The following is a 26,361-nucleotide window of genomic DNA, read 5'->3' as shown; positions in this document are numbered from 1 at the left end:
GCTAGTGGGAAATAGCCGCATAGCACAGGGAGATCAGCTCGGTGCTTTGTGACCACCTAGAGGGGTGGGATAGGGAGGGTGGATAGGAAGGAACCTCAAGAGGGAAGAGATATGGGAACATATGTATATGTATAACTGATTCACTTTGGTATAAAGCAGAAACTAACACACCATTGTAAAACAATTATACTCCAATAAAGATGTAAAAAATATATATTTATTTATTTTGGCTGCACTGGGTCTTAGTTGTGGTACGTAGGATTTTTTTTTTAGTTGCAGCATGCGGACTCTTAGTTGCGGCATGCATGTGGGATCTAGTTCCCTGACCAAGGATCGAACCCAGGCCCCCTGCATTGGGAGTGAGGAGTCTTACCCACTGGACCTCCAGGGAAATCCTATGAGTCTTTTGTCATAGGGATGGATCCAGGGGATCAAAGGATGCAGCCAGTACCCTTCGTATTCTTGTTTGTCTCATCTCAGCTTGCCTCTGCTTCTCCTTCTTCTCCTACAGTAGCAGCATCTTCTCTGTGGTTGGGGAAAATAGCCACAAATACCTTAAATTTACATAATCCTTAGGGTTTGAGATCCCATGGGGGAAGACAGACCTTCTCTCCCTCAGTTTCCAAAAAGATCAAATTTTAGGGAAGACTCTGGTTGCCCCTGCTTTGGTCACATGCCTACCTCTGAACCAACCACTGTAGCTAGAGGAGTGGAGTACTCTGGCCATTCTGGGCCACATGCCCACCTAAGCTGGGGAGCTGAGTCCTGTGTTTGACAGCCGCAGAGAGATGGTATGGGCCAGGAAGAGGTGGGTACCCACAGGAAGAGATGCTGAGTCAACAATTCCTGTTCATTACCACTTCTCTGCAAGCTGATGGGGCTTTCCAGCCAGGATGAATGGAGTGTGCATTTCTGCATTCTCACCCCAAATCCCTCTTCTCTCTTATTGACTCACCTCTGTTCTAAGCCACTTTGTCCCACACAGTTGGAGAAAAGCAAGTGATTGGCCTTTACTTTCTTCTAGTGTTTTCACTCAATCCCTTTTTACCTTCAAATAGAGGTATAATCAGTGTTAAAGCCACCTGACTCATCTATCTTTCAAAGCTCCAATGACCCCCTTATCTACTATCAGCCTTTCTTTGTCAAGTAGGTATGTGATTACATTTCCACCTCAATTGAATATTACATCCTGAAGATAGGCTCCTCCTGTGGTCAGAGGTGCAGCCCACACATACAGCTATCTCCTTTATATAGTGCAGCATTTATGCTTCTCAGATATTAGGGTTTCTTCCTTTTCCTCTAACTTAGCAGCCTAGAAGCAACAGTTTTACGACCTGGTCCAATCAGCATTTGCTTTGTCACTGGTCTGTGTCTTTTGGGCACAAAATGTGTTGCTTTTTGGACCTGTAGGTGTGTTTATTTGGCCCCACACAGCAATATAAATATTTTAAATCTATTGTAAACATTTTAAAACCAGGAGACACTACAAATACATTTGGAATTTTGCTTGTTTTGAACAACTTGGAAGATCTGTGAACCTGGGCCCATGTTCCCCAGAGCAATGATGCTCGGGAGTGGCCCTCTGGACCGGCTGTGCGTTCCCAGGCCACCACTCCCAAGGGTGTTCCTGCCTGAGGCCCCTTTGCCATTTACCTTCTTACTTGCTGGTTATTTTTGCTTACACCTGGCCCACCTCACTCAGTCACATTCCCTGCCTGGCCCCTGGAGCATTGTTTGAGTTTGTGACTCCTGGTTGGGTGGCCATTGCAAATCAGGGACAGGTTGAAGCAGGGTTTAAACCACTGATGAATCGGGCCCAGATTGGCCTTCTGCCTCAAGGCTCAAAGTAGACATAGATTGATGGTATACTTCAAAGGCGGAAGAGACACTTGTAAGAGTTTTGAAAGAACTGCCGCTACTTGTCCGTGTAACATCTATTGTACCTTTCAAGAGAATTATATGATCTTTAAATACAATAAATTAAAGTTTCCAGAAATAGATATAAATACTGTGGAAGAATGCTAGCATGTCTTAAGTTTGAATCGCCTTAAAGAAACAAGATGAGATTCAAACTCTTAAAATTACTTTGTAAAATAAAGTAGACTTTATTGTAATCTTTTATGACTTCTCTAACTGCCCCATAGAGATATCAATGTTTGCAGAAGGATGGAAGGAGAGAAGAAAGGAAGGAAGGAAAAAGGAAGGAAGCTACTTGAATACTGGGACTTGCCAATTGATTTTTTAAAAGATTTTTTTTGATGTGGACCATTTTTTAAGTTTTATTGAATTTGTTAAAATATTGCTTCTGTTTTATGTTTTGCTTTTTTGGCCACGATGCATGTGGGATCTTATCTCCCTGACCAGGGATCTTATCTCCCTGACCAGTGCACCCCCTGCACTGGAAGGTGAAGGCTTAATCACTGGACCACCAGGGAAGTCCCATGGCCAATCCATTATTAAAATTTTAATTTTTACTTGTAAATAACTAGAAGAAGAAGTTACAAAAATAGTACAGAGAGGTCCCATGTTCTCATTACCTAGATTCCACTAATGCTAACACCTTCCATAACTGTAGGCCAATCCCATTTCATATTCCAGTGGCACGTAGAAGGTGTTCAATATAGTTTTTTTGAGGGGACTTCCCTGGTGGTCCAGTGGTTAAGACTTCGCCCTTCCAGTGCAGGGGGTACAAATTAGATCCCTGGTCAGGGAGCTAAGATCCCACATGTCTTGCGGCCAAAAGCCAAAACATAAAACAGAAGCAATATTTTAACAAATTCAGTAAAGACTTTCAAAAAAATTTTTTAAAAATAAGGTTTATTGAATGAATATGTTTGCATATGGAAAATGAATGTTATCTGTTGACTTAGCGGGTTGGTTGCTCTATTTTATTTTATTACCTTTGAATAGGTAATATATGTGCAGGGAACAAATTCAATACATTCAAAGGGTATACAGGGAAGAGTACGTCTCCTTCCTTTCCCTGCCTCCCAGTCACCCAGATGCCTCCAGAGGCAACCATTTATTCATTTCTTATAGCTTCTTCCACACATTGTTCATGTTTGCAAGTTCATACCTCACGTATCTGTTGCCTCCTCACCACCCCCCTCCACTGTAGAATAACCATATGCACATCTTCTTCACTGGGCAATATGTATTGGAGATCATTCTATGTAAGTTCATAGAACGCTTCTTCATTGTTTTTAATGACTATTTAATATGTGTTCCATGATATAATAAATGGATGTATCATAAAAGAATTTATTTAACTAATCCCCTATTGATAAGCATTTAGACTGTTTCCTGTCTTTTATTATTAAATGTATTACGGCTGTGGGACTTCCCTGGTGGTTCAGTGGTTAAGACTCTGTGCTTCCACTCTTCCACTGCAGGGGACGTGGGTTTGATTCGTGGTCCCTGGTTGTTGAACTAAGATCCCGCACCCCAAGGCTTGGGGTTAGGGGGAGAGGAGACAATACTGCTGTGAATATCCATGTCTGTTTTGATTTAAGCAGATACAGTCTCTCTCTCTTTTTTAAAAATTTTATTGAAGCATAGTTGATTTACAATGTTGCGTTAATTTCTTCTGTACAGCAAAGTGACTCAGTAATATATACATATATATATTCTTTTTCATATTCTTTTCTATTATGGTTTGTCACAGGATATTGAATATAGTTATCTGTGCTCTACAGTAGGACCTTGTTGTTTATCCAGCCCATATATAATAGTTTGCCTCTGCTAATCCCAAATTCCCATTCCTTCCCTCCCCTCCCCACCTCCCCCCGGCAACCACAAGTCTGTTCTCTATAACAGATACAGTCTCTTTAGGTACTAAAGCATATGTTTTATGGATCTGAAATCCCCAAACTTCGCTATTTGGTCATGTAAATAGAACTTTGATGGCAGAAAATTTCCTGAAGCTTTGTGTGGTTTCTGGCCTAAGTCAGTGAGATTTGTTCAAGGTCTGGCTGGCAGCTTTAACTGATGCTGATGCACCTGTTCTCCGTTATTTTCATCTGAGCTGTGTCTGATAAGTAGAGAAAGGAGCAAGGCAAGTTATACTCGGGATGATTAGGGATGTGCCTTGAAGGATAGTGAATGTGCATTGCTTCTCTTCACTCCTATCACTTGATCCAGCTCGCTGATCCAGCCCTTGCTCCTGGCCTATGTGCCTTCCCTCTTATCTGAAGTTATCTTCTATCTTCCCTTACTGCCCAGCAGATTTTGGTGACATTTCATTACTCAGCAAACACCTCCATTTCTAAACAGCTTTACACTGTTGAGATGAATAATATTACCTCTGTGTTGATGACCTGTGTCTTATTAACTGTACCTTTCTTCAAGCAGATTTTAAAAAATCTAAACCGGTTTCTTTTTTGACCCTTTACTGGGTTTTCATCACAGTCCCTGAGGGAAAGACTGTGCTCTTCTCCATGTTCAGAGTTTATTTTGGTTCCATGAAGCCCAGTGCTCCTAAACAGCTGTTAACAAGCTGCCCCAAATGCCTGCAAAATGAGAGGGTTACACAACAATGAGCTTATCACTCATTCATTTAGTCATTAATTCATGCAACAAATATTTATAATTGAGTGTGGACTCTGGGCCAGGCAGCCTCAGCCTAAGTCAGTGAACAAGACAAGATCCTTGCCATTACAGAGTTTGTTCTCCAGCATGTGTGTTTATGCGCATGGAGGAGAGACAAAAATAAACAAGCAAGTTATTTAGTATGTGAGGAGGTGATAAATGCTATGGGGTGGGGGGATGAACAGGCCAAAGGAGGTTGGGATTGGGGGGACAGGGGGCATACTGCTGTTTTTGCTGAGGGTGTGAGATTTGAACTAAGACTTCAAAGAACACAGAATATCCTTACACAGTATCTTGTATGTTATGTGTATGTTTGCATGAAAAAGACCACTAATGACTTTGTATTTGTTGAACAACTGTACTGAGATATAATGCTCATACCATTAAACTCATCCTTTTAAAGTGTACAATTCAGTAGTTTTTAGTGTATTTACAGAGTTGTGCAACCATCACCATTATCTAATTCTGGAACATTTTCATCACCCCCAGAAGAAACCCATTAGCAGCCACTACCCATTCCTGCCTCCTCCCGGTCCCTGGCAACCACTAATCTACTTTCTGTCTCTGTAGATTTGCCTAATTTGGACATTTCATATAAATGGAATCATGTACTATGTGGTCCTTTGTGATTGGATTCTATCACTCAGCATGTTTTCAAGGTTCATCCATGTTGCAGCATGCATCAGTACTTCATTCCTTGAAGAATAATATGCCATTGTATGGATATACCACATTTTGTTTATCCATTCATCAGTTGATGGTGACCTTGAATTTTAAATATTGCAGCGTGTCACGGATGGGCTGTAGCGATGGACCTCCCTGTTAAGGACTGGACTGTGCCATGTAGAGGGAGCCCATTGTCAGGACTGATGTTGCCCAGTCCAGTCAGCACTGGTTAGGCTTGGTTCTGGAGAAACTAAAAAGCCACCATACTCAAAACCCTGCTTTTCCAGGTGCCTCCCTCCTGAGCAGTAGCTCTGGGTGGTCCAAATGCAGCAACACAGACCTGTGGAGTTTTTTCAAGTGTATTTTCTATTCCACATTTTTTCTACTTTAAATTGTAACCTTGGTAAGTTGTTTACCCAAGACAATTCACAATGAGTTTTCTTTTTAATATTTTGGGTGTGGTAGCAAGTAGAAGCAGATCATCTTAACCAACTATTTGCAAATATCTGAACAAAGTCATTCTGGTCATACAGGGAAGACTCCACAGAGGAAATGGGAATTGAATCTGGATTTTGAAAGAAGGTTCGATTCTCAGAGAGGAATAGATGAGGAAGGAATATTCCAAAGAGAATATTCCAAAGAGGCAATATCCAAGGCATATTCCAAAGAGAATTCAAAGTTTATCTTTTGGGTGACTGGGAAACCCTGGGCCCTAGAGCACGTGTCTTAGGTATGATAATTTAGCATCTATCCTCTGCGCATAAAGTGCGATGGTGTTGGAATCCTCTGGACTCCTGCACAGGAGACAATCAAAGTTTCAGAACTTCTATCGAGGGGGATGTTTCAGTTACAGCCTCTGGGGTTGCAGACAGATTATTTCCATCAGAGTCCAAATGACTTAATGGCTTTCTCACCCCCGCCCCCCTCCTACACACACAGTTGAGAGTAGCTGTCTAAGCGACACCAGTGCAAGAACCGGACACGCCCCGTCATGGCCCAGCGGCACACCTCCCCAGACCGCCGGAGTCGTTCCCTTTCGATCCTGGGGGTGGGGGTGGGGGTGGAGGACCAGGTGCAGTGGCTCCGCTCCCAGGAACTGCAGATTGGGGCGGGGGAGCCGGGAAGGACAAGAATCTAAATCTTGCATGGGAGCAGGAGGCGTGGGGTCTCCATAGAGGACGCACATCGGCCCAGAGCAGAATGCGGTCCCCATTCCCGCCGAACTTCAGCAACCGCGAGGAGAAATGTCTGCCGCGGAGGGCGGAGCGCGGTGGGGGCGGAGCTCGACCCAAGGGGTGGAGCTAGAGCGTGGGGGCGGGGCGAGGATGAGGGGGCGGAGCGAGACGGTGGGCGGTGCGACAGCAAGGGGAGGAGCGCAGCTGCGGACGAGAGGCGGGGCTGGGATGAGGGGCGGGGCTAACACGGGGGCGTGCCCGGCCATCCGGCCCCGCCCCCGCCGCAGGCGCGCCCGCCCCGCCTTCCCTCTCCCCCCGGCTGCAGAGGCGGTCGAGCGCTGAGAGGGAGGGGAGAGCGGGTCACGACGTTGCCGGGGCGGGGATAACCCCTCACGTGGAGCAGATGAAAGGGCCGCAGCGCGACGCCCGGGGGAGCCGAGCAGAGCCTGCGACCCACAAAGCCGCCGCCGCCGCCGCCGCGATGGGGCTGTGAGGCGTCCGCCCGCGCTCGGTCCTCCGCCGGCCCGCGACTATGCCCGGCCGCGCCCGCCCTCCGCGCCCTCCCGCCGCAGGACCATGAGGCCGCGCTCGGGCGGGCGCCCAGGGGCCCCGGGCCGCCGCCGCCGCCGCCTCCGCCGCCGCCCCCGCTGCCCCCGCGGCCGCCGCCTGCCGCCGCCGCCGCCGCTGCCGCTGCTGCTCGGGCTGTTGCTGGCGGCCGCGGGGCCCGGCGCGGCGCGGGCCAAGGAGACGGCGTTCGTGGAGGTGGTGCTGTTCGAGTCGAGCCCGAGCGGCGACTACACCACCTACACCACCGGCCTCACGGGCCGCTTCTCGCGGGCCGGGGCCACGCTCAGCGCGGAGGGCGAGATTGTGCAGGTAGCTGCCCGCCGCCCGGGCCCCGCGCCGCCGCCGCCACAAGATGGCTCCGGGGGCTGCGCCCGCCGACCCCGCCGCGGGCTGGCGGGCGGGCGGGCGGGAGGGGCAGCGAGGAGGCCAGCGGCATCCCTCCCTGGCTGGCGGGCGGGACGCGGCCTCCAGGGCGCCGCTGCGGGGGGCGAGCGCACGTGGGGGCTCGGCCTCCTGTGGGTCCGGGGAGCGGGAGCGGGACCCCGGGTCCGGGCACCCACGTTGGGGCAGCCGCCTCGGGCCGTTGGGGCTTTCGGTTTGCCTCAGGTGTAAGTCCCGGGAACTACCTGTTGAATGCCAACTTCGGAAAGATAAGTGATGAAGGATGGGTTGGCTTGTTCCAGGTCGCAGGCTGTCCTTCCCACCCGTGCATGTTCTTTTGGGGAGTAGCCAGCCTTGTCTGAGGGGCTGCACAACATCAGGTTCTCCCGTGGAACCTGCCGCCAGCCTCACCTGGGCGCTGACCCTCCTGTGGGGCTCTGGACAAGCAGCGGCAGGAGGAGAGCAGCGGGAGCCCGCCGAGGAGTGGGGCTCGCGGGTGCCCTGGAGTGGACGAAGCAGGCAGCCCTCGCTGCGTGCCTCAGATTACAGAGGGTGGGAGGGAGGCAGCCTGCCCGCTTCTCGGCCAAGGACTTCTGCAGAGGGCCTGCAAATCGGGAGACGGGGTCGCTCACTGACAGGGCCTCCGCCTTGCTCCAGATGAAAGAGGTGTGCATTCCAAAGGCTAGGGAGAGCTAGCTTTAAGCTGACCCCGCTCTTTCAAGGAGGAACTCTGAGCCCAAGCCTCTGCAGATGGTGAACTGGGTAGATGCCTTCCTGCTTCGGGGCTATGATTTTATCAACTTGTTAGTAGACAGCCAGCGCACTTACTGCGGTTAATATGCGTGCCTGGGATGGGGGCGATTTGAAACGTTTGGCTTGTCTTTGAACCTTTTGGGGGAGAAGGGTTGGCTGCAGGGCTCTAAGCTTTGGGCCTTCTGCACTTCACTCTTGGATGACTTATGAATGAAGAGAGGGGGACCGAGTGGAATAACTGCAAGCAGCCTTTCCTTTCCCCTCTCCTGGTGCAGACTCAAAGGCCTGCGTGGTTAGGACAGGGAGCCCTGCAGCTTGGCCCTTAGAGGTGTGTCCTTACATCCCTATCTTAAACTTCTGCAGGTTGAATAGAAGGGAAAACGCATGTTGTTTGAGTTCTGTGACTACATATATGTTAAAGGATTTTGGACTTTTTTTGTTTTGATAATGTTATAATTACGGTCTTTATAAGATTTAGAGACCATGGTTTGCTGAAGATTCCTACACATTTCATTCGCAACCTTCAAGCACAGTTTGAATCTTAAAGCTTACTCGTTGTGACTCCTTGTTTCTCTTTGAGGCTTTCACTGTGGCCTGATGCCTATAGAAAATGTTTGATTTACAGCCTTCTAAGAGAAAAGATGTTTTAACGTGGCACTTCACTTTTTGAAGGAGACTTTTGAAGTTTGCGATTTTTATCTGCAGTGTTTTTTAACTTGTACTCTTTCTCCCTGGTAGTTTGTCTGGCGAGCTATCCGTTATGAGTAGTGCTATGCTTTGGAGATAATCTGGGGTTCGCCATTTAATACAAAATTAGCAGTTTAAACACACCATTTGTAACTTTTATCCTTGTGAGTGGAGAGATAATGTGTGAATTTGGCAGAAGGAATCTATTCTCTTTTAAAACTTTTTGAAGTGCTTATCTAACTCCTTTGTAGTCCATTAGCCTCGCCAAAAAAAAAGTCAACAATTGCTAAGTAAAGAAAAATGACTTAAATGGTATTTAATAAGTTTACCTGTTAAGCAGTCACTAATAGGTGTCCTTAATTCCCTTATAACTGCAGTAATGCTGGTGAGTTTATCTGAGCTGTCTGAATAGTCATTTCTTGGTGTTCTCACTCTATATCTTTGATAACTTTGTTGTGAGGCCTACTTGCCGAACCTCTCCGTGTGCACAGAAGGAGCTCAGCGTGGCTTCTAGGGCTGTGTGTGTACAGAGGCTGGCATGCTTTTATTATTTCTTCGAATACGCTTGAGTGAAGGAACTGGTGTGGCCCGTCAGCCCTGAAGAACGTTTTTGTAAGGAAAGCTGATGTTTTAGGACTGCTGAGAAGGAATGTCACATTTTGCGTGAGAAATGAGAATGTACAAGAAACAAATTGGTGTTCAGCTTCAGATTAATCAGGTTTTCTAAGTGCCCTTGTTGAACTTTTCAAGCCTCCTTCTATTTACTATCTTGAAAAAACTCTGCATAACTTGCTATTTAATATTTTATGGTCTTCAGAGCAGAGTTCATTTTCCTTTAACAAAACGTAAATAGTAGCACCTATAGGATTGCTTTTGTTATTTCCCGTGGGATTCCGCAGCCCTGTTGTTCATGCTTTAGGGGAGAAAAGAACCGTTTTGGGAGACTCTCTCCTTTAAGAATTCTAAGATAGGAAATTGGTTTGTATCACTGATTTTTTTCCCTCCGTATTGTATGCAATGGAAGTATGTGTGTGTGTATGTTTATAGAGTAGATACCTTATCATAGTCTGGTTTGCCCAGATACTCCTAATTAGAGTACCTGTTCATTCATCTGCATGAGTTGGAGTAGGGGGAGGCTTAGGGTGTGTGTGTGTGTGTGTGTGTGTGTGTGTGTGTGTGTGTGTGTGTGTGTGTGTGTGTCTGTGAGGGAGAGAGAGAGAGAGGGAGAGAGAGAGGGAGAGATTCGAACCTTGGGATTAGTCACAGGAGTCTTGGTTCTCTCCTTGTGCATTTTAGGCTTAAATAACTTTCCCAAGGTCATCAGTGTGCTCTGGAAAAAGTTTTTTTTTGACATCTTCCTCTGTGAAAGTTGTGAAAACAATGTGTTGCTATGAAATGCTATTCATTACTTTTATTATCTTATTTATTCATGCAGCATTAAAGCCCATTTGCTTTTAAGTGTCAAGCATACAGTGTGAATGATGGAGGAAGTAATTACACTTCTCCCATAGTTCTGAAGTGTGGAACTTTAAAGGGTTCTTAGACATATTGATACATATTTCATCTTTGAACCAATTTGTTGCTATTAATGAGATCCTTATCTGAAACTTTGAGACTTGGTTGTTCAACTCACATGGTTAGTGATGTTAAATAAAGGCCCAATTAAACACTGGCTAGGGTATGTGGATTGGTTAAGCAAACAAAGAAAACTTGCATAGAGGTGAAAGATTGTTTCAAAGTGGAAATGCATCTTTTCCCCTCTTGAAGTCAGATATTTGGAAATGCTTGAGAAATTCATCTGTAGAAGACATCTGATTGGTAGGTTTTGTGTAACTTTAAAATCGGCCTCTCTGGATCCTGGGTTAAGTGATGAATGATCTTGAAAGCACAGCTTGCTGAGAACATTTAAGAACTAAGCCAGTGGGACTTCCCTGGTGGTGTAGTGGTTAAGAATCTGCCTGCTAATGCAGGGGACGCGGGTTTGATCCCTGGTTCGTGAAGATCCCACATGCTGCGGAGCAACTAAGCCCGTGCGCCACAACTACTGAGCCTGCACTCTAGAGCCCGCGAGCCACAACTACTGAGCCTGCGTGCTACAGCTACTGAAGCCCGTGCGCCTAGAGCCCGTGCTTCACAACAAGAGAAGCCACTGCAATGAGACTCCCGCGCACTGCAAGGAAGGGTAGTCCCTGCTCACTGCAACTAGGGAAAGCCCGCACACAGCAATGAAGAGCCAACGCAGCCAAAAATAAATACATTTATTAAAAAAAAAAAAAAGAACTAAGCCAGTGCCTTTAGCCATGAGGGGTGGGAGGAGAGCTGAGTGGTAGGTTAGAAAGGCTGAGTGAGGTCCTTAAATAGCCAGTGTTAACTAAGGGTATCAGAGACAATAATTTTAGGAACCTAATTCCTCTGCCTTGTTTCCCTGTCAGTTTGTTTCTGCAGTTTAGCATTTGATCACTTTCTTTTCATCTCCATTTTAAGTTAACTTAACAGGCCTGCCTCTAAAAATTGACTTGGCCTAATAGAACAATTGCGTGCTGACAGCTGACCTGGATTTACACAAAAAGGGACTGCTGACTGTCTTGTCAGAAGGGCCTTCATAGGTTAAAACCAAGCATTTGATTTTGGGAAAAACATTAGGGCTGTGTTTTGTGACCTGGTGAATTCTTAGGGGCTCTTATTTTCTGTCTTGTTCTTTGAGATGCCCTGGGGGTTACTAATACAGCTCTGTATGGAGATGAAGATGGGAGTGGGAGGTAAGTGTGGGGTCTGGAGACTAGAGAGGGTGGTGATGGCTTCCATTTAGGAGCATTTATTTTGTACCGGGCACTGTGCCAAGCACGTCATGTGTTTGCTCATCTAATCATTACTTTAACATGGACTCAACAACTGTTGTTAACCCATTTCACAGATGAGGAAACTGAGGCTGAGAAAGGCGATTTGACTTATTCGACCTCACACATCTAGCGCATGATAAAACCTGGGTTGAAACCCAGGTCTTTCTGGCCCCTTTCTTCCTATTATCGCCAAATAAATAGGACTTGGCCGGCTAGGTCTTGACATTAATTCACGTCTAATTTTTAAAATTATTTTATTTATTTAATTTTATTTTTTTTGGCCGCATTGGGTCTTAGTTGCAGCATGCGGTATCTTCGTTGAGGCATGCGGGATCTTTCACTGCGTTGCGGGCTCTTCGTTGTGGTGTGTGGGCTTATCTTTAGCTGTGGCGTGGGTTTCTCTCTAGTTGTGGCACAGGGGCTCCAGGATGCACGGGCTCAGTAGTTGTGGCGTGCAGGCTTAGTTGCCCCATGGCATGTGGGATCTTAGTTCCCTGACTAGGGATTGAACCCGTGTCCCCTGCATTGGAAGGTGGATTCTTTACCACTGGACCACCAGGGAAGTCCCAAGTCTAATTTTTAACAGTCTAGCATAGGGGTTCTTAACCCGAGGGACACAGACTTCCAGAGAGCGCCTGTGAACCCCTGAAATTATACACACAATCCCGTGTATGTGCACTTTCATTTTCCTGAGAAGATACATAATTTTTCCCCTTGGTGGGTTCTGTGATGCCCCTCCTCTCCAAGAGGAAAAAGAAGCACTCACCTAGTACCTGTCATCAAGTAGTGCATCACTGAGGATTTGAGTGGCGTGAGTTGTAGAGAGGTCTGCAGGTTTATGTGTTTCCATCGAGCATGTTCATTTGATAGATTTCTACCAAAGCCCTATTCTGTACCAGATACTGTATTGCTGTTGTCTTCTGGAGTTCACAGTCCCTTATAGAGCCAGACGTGTGTGGATAAATGATAATTCTTCCCAACTGGGTTTCCCTGCACAATAGAGCCCTTGGTCCTGAAGGCATCCATTGTCTCTAATGGATTAACTTCTCTCCTGTGCGTCTATCTGATAGTAGTTAAATGCATCATCCTTGGGGGAAGTGAGAAGATGGTCACTCCCAGAATTTTGTGCATTTTAATATCGAATCATTATGTTGTGTACCTGGAACTAACATAATGTTGTAGGTCAATTATACTTAAGTTAAAAAAATAAAGAATTTTCTGCATTTAGCTGGTGAAGGGCAAGAAGGTGAGGCTCAATGCAGGGTGTGAGAGTGCGAAGTGCGGATGTTTGTGCCTTTGCAGTAATTCACTGGAAAATGAAACGGAGTGTCCGTCGATGTTGAAATGCCTTAAGAGCAACTCCTTACATCTTCCTTGTGGACCTGGGCACAGGCCTATTTGCTTTTGTTCATCCCTGGGTCCCTGGTACCTGCTGCTTATCAGACACTCACTATTAGTGAATGAATGATGGATTCAGAGTGGACACCAGGCAGACAGTGGGTCTTAATGGGCTTGGATTAATCGATGAGAACAACGTCATTTGCTTTGGCTATACATGCTGGGATTAGCTTTCCTTCTTGGTTGTTATTTACAGAAACTTGCTTGATTAGATGCAAAGAATGGTTCTGGTGGACCCACTGATATTATAATACCAGGTTGTATGAAAGTGACCTGTGTGTGTGCACATGTTCAGGGGCAGGGTACCTGACATAAAGGTCTGAAGACGTGCTTTTCGTGGTAAAACACTGATAATTGAGAAAGCCCTAATGTGGACAGCTGTTATGGATGGACAGACACATGGAGAATAGTTCACAGCCAAACCCTAGTGTCCCTGGGAATAACTATAAAGGTTTGGTATTCAGAATCATCATTAACCTGAATATATGTCATGTGAAAACTTTGCTTCTTGATGGCGTTTCCCACGTCTGGACGATGCGGATTTGCAGTTCATGACAAAAATGACTTTTAAATCCATCTTAATAATCCGAAGAACCAGACTCAGCCCTTTAATGTGTTCGATAAGGAGACGAAGTTCCAAAGAAGCGAAGGGCCAGGGCCACATGGTGAGGTATAGATGACCCTGGAGAACTGTCTGGGTCTCCTGACTTCCAGGCTTGGGCCTTTATGTCATCCTCGGCTGCACCTCGTCTGAGTGTGCCAGGGAGAGCCAACAGAGAAGCGTGCTTTATGATCAGGTGTATACTTGGGGAAAGCCAGACTTTCTAAATCTGCACATTGGGTTTAAGTGGTTGCTTTTCTCCTTTAATTTAGATTTTGAGTTGCTCAGTTTTCCTCTGTCAGAGCTTTTAAAAATAGGTAGTAATGATCATATGCTTCTGCATGCCAGGCCTTGGGCCAGTGCTGTGCTTACACTTAACGGACGAGGTAAATGGGATGCCCCAGGTTTTCAGATGAAGAAACTAAGCTCAGAGAGGTGAAGTCACTGAGCAGGTCGGTAGCAGGGATCAGATTCAAACCCAGGTCTGTGTGATTCTAAGCCATTTCTGTTTTTACAAGACTGCTTCACTTGGCACTTTCTTCTGCTTGGGGTGAGATTATGGCAGCTGATGGTGGAATTTAGAGTCAGTAATCCAGACTGATGGACCAAGAAATGAGTCTGTAACTTCAACTGAGAAAACCCTCCACTCTTAGAGATCTCTTCCCTCCCTGCCTCCCGCCCTTCCTTCCTTCCTTCCTTCCTTCCTTCCTTTCTTCCCTCCTTCCCCTTTTCTCTCTTTCTTCTTTTTTTAATCACACAGTCTCATTCTACCTTGTTTTTTCCACAAAGAGCCATTCTGCCAAGGTTGGGAAGAGGGACCAGTGACTTGAGTACACAACCGTCGCTCCGTGGCACATCCGTTGTTGTTTGGCTTTGGGAAAGTTGGAATGGCCATGGCGCTCTGGCATTTAAAGGGATTTCTGACGTGAGACACACCTCCTTCCTGTGGCCAGCTTTTTAGAGCCATTTCGGAGCCTGCATGGCTTTTTCCAAAGAGGCCCCATCCTGTGTCCATCACCTTTCTTACTTTACACAGTCTGCATGTTCCTTGTGATTTGAAATTTGATTTAAAAGATTGTAAGAACCTAAAGCTGTGGCTTCTCCCCGCTCATGCCATCCTTCTGGCTGTTAAACCTTCCCATAGGTCTGCATTTCCGTAATGGACAGGCATTCACTGCTGCCTTCTGTCCCCAGACCCTGTGCTGGGTGAGGCAGCAGGTGGGGACGAGTGAGACACTGGCCCTGCCTGCATGCAGCTGAGTGGAGGGGGCGGACAGCGTGCCAACCACAGGTCCTCTGGTGGAACACGCCTATGGGATACTGAGGGTACGTCTGGCCCTGGTGCTATGTGTAGGCCTGGGCAACCCATTCTGAAGAAGAACGTCTGTAATGACACAGTACATGGATTTGCGCCTTCTGGCCCTTTCTGACTCATTTTTTTACCTACCTTTGAGGTTAAAGCTGATAACCCCTTCGTGGAGACGTGCCTTTATACCTGTCAAACAGGATGGGGAGGCTGTAAAGGGTAGAGGTTCTTTGTTCCATTTGCAGCTTGAATGAGATGTTTTAAAATCTGACTTTTAGCGGCTCTGTTGACTCATGATAGTGTGAAGAGAATGAGGTCAGCTGGCCTATTGTGGTTCAAGGGAGAGCGTTTTATTTTTATTACCCTTAAGATGTGTTGTAAGACTTGATATTAACCCCCTTCTTTCCCCAGCAGCCAGTCTGTTATGGTTGTTTAGAAACTCAGTGTGTAGAGCTCATTTGGTGAAAACAGACTTTGATGATTCTAGAAGTTTCACGGGGGAATTTATGTTGGAATGGGGACTTCTGGTCTCCTGGTGCAGAAGCTGCTGCATTTTAAAAATAGGAGAGTAGGGGTGGTGCTCGATTAGGTGTGTGTATGGGAAGCCATTCAGTGCTGTAAAAGTTTAATTAAAACTTGATTTTCTACTTAAACTGAATACCCTAACTTGTCAGCAGACATTTATTGAGTTCTTACCATGAATACAGCCTAGAGAAGAAACATATACACCCACAATACAGTTTGTGATTTACAGATGTCATTTTCATGATTTCTCCCATACATATTTGGGCAGTTGAATTAGCTGCACTTAACAGAGGAAACCAGGGCTGAGAGTGTAAGTAAGCTTCTCAAGGCCACAGAGCTGGGAGTGAACTTGGGTCACTTGAAGACAAAGCTCACTGACCTTCTTGCTTAAGGACCTGGGTGTATTTTGATACAATTTGGGCAAAAATGTTAGAGTAGATTCATTTTACATTACTTCTTGTCAGGGCCAAAATTTTCCTTTAAAAAAAAATCATCTAACTTATTTTTTAATTATAAAAATAATGCATATTTATTGTAGAATACTTGGAAAATACAGAAAAGTATGAAAAAGAAAATCAATCCCGCTGCCTACACATACTCTGTTAACCTTTTGTGTTTTGGTATAGATTTCCTTTCTTTTTTTCCTATGAGCTTGGAGGGATTTTTAAGAAAATTGGAAAAAACATTACATAGTGTTTATAACCCTTCATGTACCTTAAGTATTTTCCTCTTACTAATAAATACTCTGAAACATTTTTAGTGTCTTGTTTTTCTTTATTGTAAGTAATGCTGTGAGGAACATCTTTTCTCTGTCTCTTGATTGTCTTCAAAGAATCAAGTTCTAGAATTGGGACCACTGGGTCGAGAGGTATAAACATTTTTCATGCTCTTGTTATGTATTGTCAGTTTGCTCTGCAGAAGAGTGGATCTAGTTTACACTCCCCAACCAGGTCCACACACACCCACTCACAATGGGTAGTATCTGTTTCTTAAAAAAAAAACAAACCCACATCAGAAAACAATTTCATAAAAGTGAAAGGCTATATATTCCTATCACTTAGTAAATGGTAAAGTACTGGCTTTTTCCCTCTGCCATGAGGATCCGAGTTATGACCAATGTCCGCATCGAAGGGAAGGTACCTGGCGTGGTACCTGGGTCCCTCCCTTGTAGGCGTATCTGAGCACAATCCAGGAGCTGCTACCCTAGTGTTCTGGGCAGGGACACATCGGCTGGCCAGGCAGATGGCCATGCTCCGAGGCCTAGAGGCGACCTCACGGGAGGGACCACTGTGCTGTCAGCATACCCCGTGGCAACTGATTGTGGCCCAGGTGGGTGCTGCTGCACTTGATGTTTTCTGCCCTGTCTCTTTCCCCGTCCTTTCATTCAGAGTGATGCCGTCAGTTTGTGGTGGGCAGAGATGCATTAGAGCCAAGCACCAGACCGTCAGGGTGCCTCCAAACAGCAGGCCCATGGGCTGAAAATGAATTCTTGCTATTTTGTTTGATCCCTGTTAAAAAAATCTAGAAATTTTACATAATAATCTGGAGCTTTGGCTCTTCCTGAAAAATGAAAAGATCTGGCAACGTTGGACCCACATTCCCACGTGGCGACAGCCTGCCCCAGTGGAATAACAGCTGCCCTCTTCAGATGGGACACAGGCCCCAGTTTATAAGCCTCTGTTGCGTTGCTGCGGCTTGCTGCGCGCACTGTAGCGATCCGGTGTCTACCAGTGCCTGGGCCCTGTGGGTATTGACGTTTGCCATCCGTTCTATCGCTGGAAGTTCTGGAGCTGAAAGCTTTTAAGTTGCACTTGGCAGGTCTCTGTTCGCTCCTTTCTCAGCCATTTGCGTTTCAGATGGCCATTAGTGGCTTTATGACACTTCACCAGACCATGTGAGCCTCAAGTTCTGCTACCGAGGAGGGCTGCACTGGCCCTAGGGTGACCAGAGTGTTCTCTTCACTTTGACATAGGTGCTTTCATTTTCTAGAGCCATTTGGCCTGTGCCTTCATTATGATCTTTGTCCCTTCTCTCTTTTTGCTCCTTGGTTTCTTTTGACTGCAAGAGTCCTTGATTGAGCTGGAGGGCACCCTGGAATGCTGTGGCTTTGCTCTCCTTTTACAGTGAGGGCGCTGTGGGCAGGCTCCTCAAGCCTTTGGTCACGAGAGGAGCTGGGGTTAGAACTTGGGTCTTGGTGTTCCCAGGTGCTGGTCTTTCTAGAGCGGCATCCCACTCTGATGCTCAGGTTCCAGCAAATCTTCCACATGCTTTAGGGGCCCCCATGAACTTTCACCTGTGTTATCTTGTTTCATCCTCCCAGCTAGGAGCACCTTCCCTGGATTCTACCCAGAAGGCCGTCTGCTGTTCAGGTTGTCCTGGTTGCCAAGGCTTGTCCCACACTTGACGTAGAATGCTTCTCTTTGTACCTATTGTATGCTTTTACTTAAATGCATTTGACATTGTGTGTTCAGCACCTTTATACGATTTTTGGAACCATCAATGGGTACTCGGTGACTTGGCATCTTTTCAGAAAGTGCCTCAGTCTTGGAGTAGGTGGGAAGCAGGCAGCTAATGGCATGTAAAGAATGTTGCAAGCTTGACTTGCAAAGCCATTTCAAAATTTAAATCACGGTAGCTTGTGGCCAAGTCAGAGGAAATGAACTTGCTCGTTCCTTGATGACCTTACCGCTTCATGCCAGGTGCTGCCTAAGCATCTCCCTGCCTCACAGTCTCACTCCTCCCACCAGTTCTTCCCCTCCCCACCGGATTCATCTTTCCAAAGTAACCTCTGATCTTGTCATTCCCTTGATCAAAATCTTTCAGTGCCATCCTGTTGTTTACTAGCAAGTTGAGCACAGAGATGGCCTGGGATGCGGGCCTGGATCCTGTGTGTTCCCGCCCTTATTTCCTGAATGGGTCCTGGGCTTTCTTCCTTCTGTGCCCTTCGTTTTGGATTGCCCTTCTGCGGGAATATGTTTCTACGCCTCCATGTTCCTGACCCCCACCTTTGCCCCCTACCCTCCTATCCTCTCTCCCAATGCTTTCACCTGTGGTCAAACTTCCAGCTCTTCCCATCAAGTGTTTCCAAGTTCTACTGGTGGGTTCCTTCGACTGAAGCACTCCATTTTTCACTTCTCAGCTGGTCTTCAATACCTTATTCTTTGTTTTCTTTTCCCCACAAAATCACAGCTCCCAGCAGAGCGGGCTTGTGTCTTACTCATCCCCCTGTTGCCCTGCAGTAAAACTCTTAAATATTTACTGAGCTGAAATTCTTCTAGATCATGATACTTTGGGATAGGATAGTGATGGAGATGTTAGTGTAGCCAGAAGAAGACTTGGCTTTTTGAGGGAGAGCTTTCTGTGATTGTAGAAACAATTCACAAGACATGGGTGTGTCCTAGGGATATTCCAAGTAGTTGGGAATGGAGCAGACTCTGAAAATAATTTCACCTTGCCTCTGTTCTCCAGGCCTGGAAAAAGGATGTGGGATCAGGACGTAGCACCATCTGACTCCTCCCAGGCTGGCGTGTGGCTGCCTGGGTGCAGTGTTCAGAGCATGCTGGAGAAGAGACATCTCAGCCTGACTGTAGACTTTTAGGGGGTATGTTTTATTTAAATATGAACAATATTTTGGTGTCACTTAAAAAACTGGCATTTTGGGGAATAGGAACAGTTACGTGTAGTTCCAGAATGAACCATCCTTACTTAAATTTATACCATATTGTTTCCTCGATCCCCCTCCCTCCAGCCTTGGAAGTTCTGGCTGAGCCTGTGTTTAGGTGCTGGATGGGAAGCAGTTTTAAAGGACTACAGTAGTATTTCTAAAGAGACCAGCACACTACGAGTGGAAGAAATTTAGATTTCAGTTTAATGAATGTGATTTTCTACTCTTTAAGGGCCCCACTATAAGCATTTGGGAATTATTAAGTTATTGCTTCATTATGTACATATTGAAATTTTTTTGGGTTATTGTTGCTGTTTGTTGTGGAACAGTGGTTATTATATGGGTGCTGGGGCCTCCAGGAATATTCCAGAGTCTATCCATGACGTGTTATAGTTCACTTGTACTAGAGGGTTGTCATGCCTTTTCACGGCATGTCCACTCCGGAAATGTTCCAGTGCCCATCAGTAAATATCACCCTCACTCAGGGAGTTAAATGAACAGCTAATGTGTAGTTTTGAAACTTTGGAGTTATTAGGTGTAAATCTCTAGGACACATATAAACTTGCTTGGCATTAAATGTGCCGTATGAGTGATTCAAGTTCGAGAGGCAATTTTTGCATTTCCTGACTCTTGTGTTTAAATTTGCAGTCTCAACATTGCATCACCATAGGATTTCACATTTAATGAATATTTATGTTGAGCCGAGTTCTATACAAATGCGATGGTTTCTGACTTGATTATAGCTTGCTGTGTGCTGTGGCCAGGAGTGCCCTACAGACAACAGAGCTGGCACACGTCTTAGCAAGCCAGGCCCTGGCGGATGTGGTTAGGGACCACAGTGACTGGTGCTCTGGTTGCCATGCCAACCTTGTTTTTGGAAGGGGGAGGCTCTGAAACAGCAATGGGATGGGGGTAGAATAGTTTTGAATATTCCAAGTGAAATTATTCCCTATATATATATTCCCTATATTCCCTATATAGGGAATATATATTCCCTATATAGGGAATATATATTCCCTATATTATTCCCTACATCTTCTTGTGTTCCTACAAGAAGATGTAGAAAACTCTAGAATTCTTACAACATGCTCAGATGACATTAATTTTCTTAATAATTAATTTTTAAAATTTACTTAGGCAAGGCTGTTTTAATTGTCCTCTTGCAAACTTGTCTAATTTCACGTATAAATGTCTTCCCTACTTGCTGCAGGGTAAATAAGGAATCTTCTGTGTCGTACTATTTACAAACCCTTCCTCCCACCTCCTGCCAACATCCCTTGCCCTCTGGTAACTCTGATCCAGTAATGGCTGATTGGGGGAGGGGAAGGGAAAGAGCAGTAGGCGGGATGGTTGGGGGACTCCCCCTCCCCAGCTCCTTATCCTCATTCCTCCCTACTTCCCATTTCAGGAAGGCTTATCCTCTCCCCTCCCTGATCGTGTATATTCAGCAAAGACCATGGTGACAGGTGCCATCACCCATAAGTGGGATCTTAGGATGCCCCAAGCTCTCAAGGTTTGGCATTCAAGAGCTGGGAGAGGAAGAGGAGTGATGTGTCTTGGCATCCAGCACTGGAATTCTGTCAGCCCCTTTGCATATGGTATCCCGCATAATTCTGTGGTGCTTGGTGGTGTGCAGTGAAAGGTCCAGAAGGGAATTGATTAGGCCTGGTAAGCCAGATGGGAGCCCCGGATGGCAGGATGGGATGGGACGCTTGGGCACCATCCTCTGTCCTAGAGCCCCTCTACATAAGGAGACCCAAGCCACTGGAGGCTGGGCTTGTGCAGCTTCAGTAGCTCAGGCAGTCCCATGACGTAGAGGGCCTGTCCTCAAGGCTCATCCCACAGAAAAGAAAGCACCCCACCCCTTTGTAAATTTATTTATTTATTTATTTATTTTTGGCTGCATTGGATCCTGGTTGCTACGCGCGGGGGCTACTCTTCATTGTGCATGGCTTCTCACTGCGGTGACTTCTCTCGTGGAGCACGGGCTCTAGGCACGCAGGCTTCAGTAGTTGTGTCACGCAGGTTCAGTAGTTGTGGCCCGTGGGCTCTAGAGCGCAGGCTCAGTAGTTGTGGTGTACGGGCTTTGTTGCTCCGTGGCATGTGGGATCCTCCCAGACGAGGGCTCAAACCTGCGTCCCCTGCATTGGCAGGCAGATTCTTAACCACTGCGCCACCAGAGAAGTCCCTGCCTTTGAATGAAAACTTACTATTCAGAAGTGGATGCTGACCACACATCTAATCGTTGCTTGCTGACTTGGAGTCGCCTGTGTGACTCCCCAGTAGATTGTCTCATCTTCAGCACAGGGCTGGTGTCTCAACCTTTTAACATTTCCCCACTCCAACACAAAGGGTCCCTCTGCGTGAATTAGGGAAAGCTGTCCCTTCCTTAAGATACCTGGCTTCTGTTTGCCATAATGTGGATCTAGGATGACTCCAGAAGTGGACAGCGCCTCCTAGAGTTGTGCAGGCTTGAGGCACCTGTCTGCAAGTTGTTCCCTCCTCTCCAGCGCTTCTCTCTCAGAAGTTGTGATTTGCCGCTTCTAATTTCTGTAGTCTATTCCTAGAACACCAGGGAACCATGTTTGCCAGAATTGAGTGTAACGTTAAAAAACAAGATACCAAGGTGAGTAAGGAGTTTAGTACACGGATTCTTGACATCTCCTTTGGCTGCTTTTTTGCTTTGTGCTGACTGGAGCGGGGTCCTCAGGCCTTGGGTGCATTACAATTAAATGGATAGGCCTTTTGTGGAGCAGAAATGGCATCACCATTTTATGGGAGAAGATACACATGTCTTCCTAGTAACCAACTTAAAAATTAACTTTCTGTCTATAACCTGATTTGGGTGTAAGTTCTCTTTAGTTCAGTGTTACAACCTTGAACCAACTGTATTTGGGAGGAGTTGGGACAGCACTTCCGTGTCATGGGACATTGGTGTGGCTATTAGAAGCAGGAGTCTGCACCTTTGCTATGCAGACACCCAAGGTTTGTCGGGTTCCTTAAACTGTGTTGTAAATTTTGCAGAACAAAGTGGTTCTGGATTTCCTTTGCTGATGGGAGAGGCAGCAGAGCACCAAGTCTGGAGCCAGACTGCCTTGGCTTGGACCTGACTCTGCCAGTTACCTGCTGTGGAAAGGTGACTTTGCCTTTCTGGGCCTCAGTTTCTTCATCTGTACAATGGAGTTGAGTTCCTCACACCACGCTCTTTGTGTCTAGTGATGATAACGATGATGATGAAGAAAATAACATACAGAGTTACATAATGTTCCTCACATATACTAACACTTATGTTGTAGTTCCCAAATGGCTGGAAATTTTTATTCTAAAGTCGTAGTTTATCAAGGTTAAAGAATCCAAAGATGCTAGTCATTGACAAGAGAAATGATCATATTGTAGGTATCATTTCCAACATGCTCAGTACTGACCACTTGCACCTGTGTCCTTTCTCCCCTGGAAGCGCTCTGCGAGGGGCCGGGGTGTTCACACCTTGCTGATCCCTGGTTCCCTCTTTCAGCTCTGTGTCCTGGGCAGGGGTGGGGTGGGGGGCGGGGGGTGTGGGGGTGTTTGCTGCGGCTCCATCTGCTCACCCCTGCACGCTACAGCTAGATCACCGTCCAGGCTCTGAGCTCTGTCACTTGGGCCCGTGCGCACACACACACAGACACACACACACAGAAGTGTGTGAACTGCAAGTCCGGTGCACAGGAGGCTGGGTTTCTAGGCCAGCCTGTCTGTTGTTCCTGAGGACGCTTGGCCTGCACATGGGCATGACTGCTCGGAAGGGAAGTGGCGTTGTGGCTTGCTTCTTTGGATCCAGCCAGGTCATGTGGAATGTTGTGATGTGCTAAGGCTGTGCTCTGGGGTCCTAATTATGTGGGACCTGTGGCAGGCACAGGTGACTTCAATGCTTGATTTGATCCACTGTGCAATTATGCCAATGCAAATACTGTATTAATCTTAACCCCCCAAGTTAGGCACGTGGACTTTTTCTAAAAATGGGAATGATAGGAGTGCATTGTGGGTTTTTTGTTTTTTTTTTAATAACTCCCCCCACCGACTCTGCCAAGACTGTGCAGTGCATTCCTCTCCTTGAATGGAGACGGTAGTTTCCATCTCTGTCTACCCCCTTCTCGCACATTCCTGAGACTGGGTGACGGAAAGATGCCCCTTCCCCTTCTGTGCAGGTGTGTTTTCTCCTTGCTTTCTCCAAGAGGTACCGCTTCTTTCTACTTCAAGGCCAAAGAATCTTGCTCCTCGAAGGATCTGGCATCCTGATGGAACTTTCTTAAATGGGGACTCTTCTGGTTTCCTTAGGATCCTGATCCTGAATGTGTGTAGGGAAACTGCTCGGTGACTTCCTGCAGTGACCTTGAGTGTGCCTGGTGGGGCTCAGCTGTAATTTCTCGTGAGGCACTCGAGCGAGGTCAGGGCTTCCACTCGACACCCTTGCAGTGTCTTAGGTGAAGGGCCCACTCACAGGGTAAGTAGAATGTATCTGGTATCAGGAAGTGAGGTCATTCTTACCCAGTCCAAACTGGAAAGAAGAAAAGCCTCTAAATAAGCAAGCAACCTAACCTCACCTTGAAAACGATTCTGGGCCAGCCTCCTCCCTTCTCTTCACTCGGCCTCTGAGCGGACCTGGTGGGATTTACCAGCTTTGAAGTCCTAAGGTGCTATTTTAATACTTTTCTTTTACACTGCAGGTTTCGAGACCGATTTAACTAGATTCTGGAGGGAGCTCACTTTACAGCATTCTTAAGAGCTCGGACAGTCTTGAAAGAGTTAAACTCTAATTAGCTCATTCCTAAGGTATTTAATGCCCTTATTAAAACTCAACTGCTCGTTCGCTTTTTTCTTTAGTGAATCAGATTTCTCGAGGAGCTGAGCCCTCACTCCTCAGATCACAGGCTCACATGTTGAAGCTGGCAGTGCTAGAGGCTAGTTCCTATCTGTGTGACAGCATTTTTAATTTAACAGGACCGCCTTTGATGTTCCCAAATATTTATAGGCAGCTTTAGATCATTTCAGCGTGTGCTTTCTTTTTCTTTTCTTTTCTTCTCTCTCTCTCTCTCTCTTTTTTTTTCAAACTGGAGCAAAAGTTCTTCCTCATGCAACAGCCTTCCTTTTATCCTGTTAGTTTATTTTTGTTTCCTTTGCAGCTTTGGCGAAGGCTCTTTGGCTGCATTCACACACACAGGATTGACTCTTCCTTTTGCTTCTTTGGTAAAGGCTACCTCTGTGTATCATCTGCCTGCTTGAATTTGCTTAAAGCACTTCTCTTTGTCCCTTGACTTTCTAGAGACTGAGGTTTTTTCTGATTTGGATCAGGAATCTGCTCTCTGGCTGACCTGAAACCTTTTAGGTCCATGCAGAGACCTGGGCAATGTGTGTGAAGGTGTCTCTTTATGGATGACCAGGCTGCGCTGTCCTACTCTGCCTGTGCGTCTTGACCGGGCCTCAGCAAGTTATGATTTATGATGTAACTTTGGCAGAGACTGTTGTAGCTGGGGCAGGAAATACAGATAGACAGAACTCTGTTCTGATCATTGCAGGCTTGCTCCATTTGGCTTTGCTGGACTTCCTGGCCGAAAGTAATAGAGAATGGTCGACTTCAGACTCAGGAATGGGAAAAACAGAGCTGTGATGTAGATTTGTTAAACCATTAAGGAAAAGGAAAAGGAAACTTTGTACCAATCAAATCAAATGACAGGACAGAGGACAGTGGTTTCTCCAGCTTGGACTCTGGGTAAACACTCTGCTTGTGAAACAATCTAAGCTTTTTTTCTTCCTTCTCAGCTGCTGTCACTTCCCCGGGCCTGGAACCTTTCTGTGGCTGCCTTCATCGCTGCTGGCTGCCTCCTCCTACATGGAAGGCTTTTGGGGCTGAAGGTCACATAGGTGGTTGGTGAAATATTTGAATGAATGAATACTGTGTCAGACACTGTCCTTGGAGCTTTACATCGTTGGTCCCACTAGATCCTCAGGACCATTCTGAGTGATAAGAGGTTCCATCCCTGTGTTTCTAGATGAGGACACCAAGGTGCAGAGAGGTTTAACACAACTAGTGAATGGAGAAGCTGGCCTGGAACACAGGACTGTGTTTCCAGCCTCACCATAAGGTAGTCTGAGGTGGGTAAATCCGATGGCGGTCTGCTGATCTCTTATGGCTAAAAACCTTTTACATCTAACATCAGCTGTGAGTTGCATTCTGAGAGTTCAGAGTTAACCAGACTTTTGCCACGTAAGGGGTACAGTAGTGGAGAGCAGCGTCCTGGAGTCAGGCCAGCATTTGCATCCCGGCTCTGCCACTGCCAGCTCTGTGACCTTGGCCAGGTCACCCAACCTCCCTGAACTACTGTTTCCTCATCTCTAACATGGGACAGTATAGCTTGTACCTCCAAAGGATTGTGAGGATTAAATGAGATAATATATGTATGGCATCCAGTAAGTGCTTAATACGTGTAGTACCTGTGGCTTTGCTGCTATAGAATTATCACCCTCAAGGAATTCACAGTCCTGCCGGAAGGACAGTCAGGTAAAGCAGGTGAACGTGGTAGCTGCCGCAGAGATGTGCTAGTGCTTAGCACGGGCCCAGGAGAGAGCCACCGGCTTGGTTTTCTGTCTTCTTTCATTCAGCAGATGCGGATTGAGTGCTTGCCCTGTGTGAGGCAGAGCTTTGAGTCACACTCCCCTCCCCCTCCTGAAATTTCCCTTTCCCTTGGGGGAATTTGGGTTAAAATGTTAATTGCCACCTGGAGAAAAATTTCCAGAAGTCATTTTCACATGAAATCCTAAGGTGCCAAATGGGCATTTGACAGTTTATCTCTTATGGCTTTGTGTTATCCTTCAACTGTTATTTTAACCTTATCTAATTTTCCCGGTCTCTCATACATGAAAACGGTACTGTCCTTGAGAATGTACAAGCGATTGCCGAGGGAGCAGGTGGTGATCCTTTTGTTCCTCACAGTGCCCAGATGGTGTCCGTGCCTTCTCATGGTCTGGTTCCGTGGGGATTTTGTTGATAAGATTTTGCTTTGATTTGGTTTTCCAACCCAGTGCCATATTCGGATTTGATTACCGGCACTGTAGCTTGTTTCTCTGCTTAGTTTCATTGTCTCTGTCATTGGCCGTCTGGAAACATAGGTCCCATTCTTCACCTCCCCATCCCTTCACAAGCCGCGGGGATGGTTGTGCAGGAGAACTTTTTAACT

At 46.4% G+C, this 26,361-nt stretch overlaps 1 protein-coding gene across 1 annotated transcript in view; it reads left to right on the top strand.

The window, feature by feature from the left end:
• The first annotated feature begins 6,753 nt into the window (after nucleotides 1-6,753).
• The window catches only part of ZNRF3 (zinc and ring finger 3), a 148,649-nt gene continuing 129,041 nt past the window's right edge, over nucleotides 6,754-26,361 (top strand). The window contains exon 1 of the mRNA XM_067700364.1: nucleotides 6,754-7,304. Within this exon, the coding sequence (XP_067556465.1) occupies nucleotides 7,005-7,304 (300 nt within the window). The 5' untranslated portion in view covers nucleotides 6,754-7,004. The remainder of the gene's footprint in view (nucleotides 7,305-26,361) is intronic.

Source organism: Pseudorca crassidens, chromosome 12 (genome assembly GCF_039906515.1).
Source record: "Pseudorca crassidens isolate mPseCra1 chromosome 12, mPseCra1.hap1, whole genome shotgun sequence".
NCBI classification, from domain to species: Eukaryota; Metazoa; Chordata; class Mammalia; order Artiodactyla; family Delphinidae; genus Pseudorca; species Pseudorca crassidens.
The sequence above is the reverse complement of the archived record's forward strand: the minus strand, read 5'-3'. Positions and strand labels throughout refer to the sequence as shown.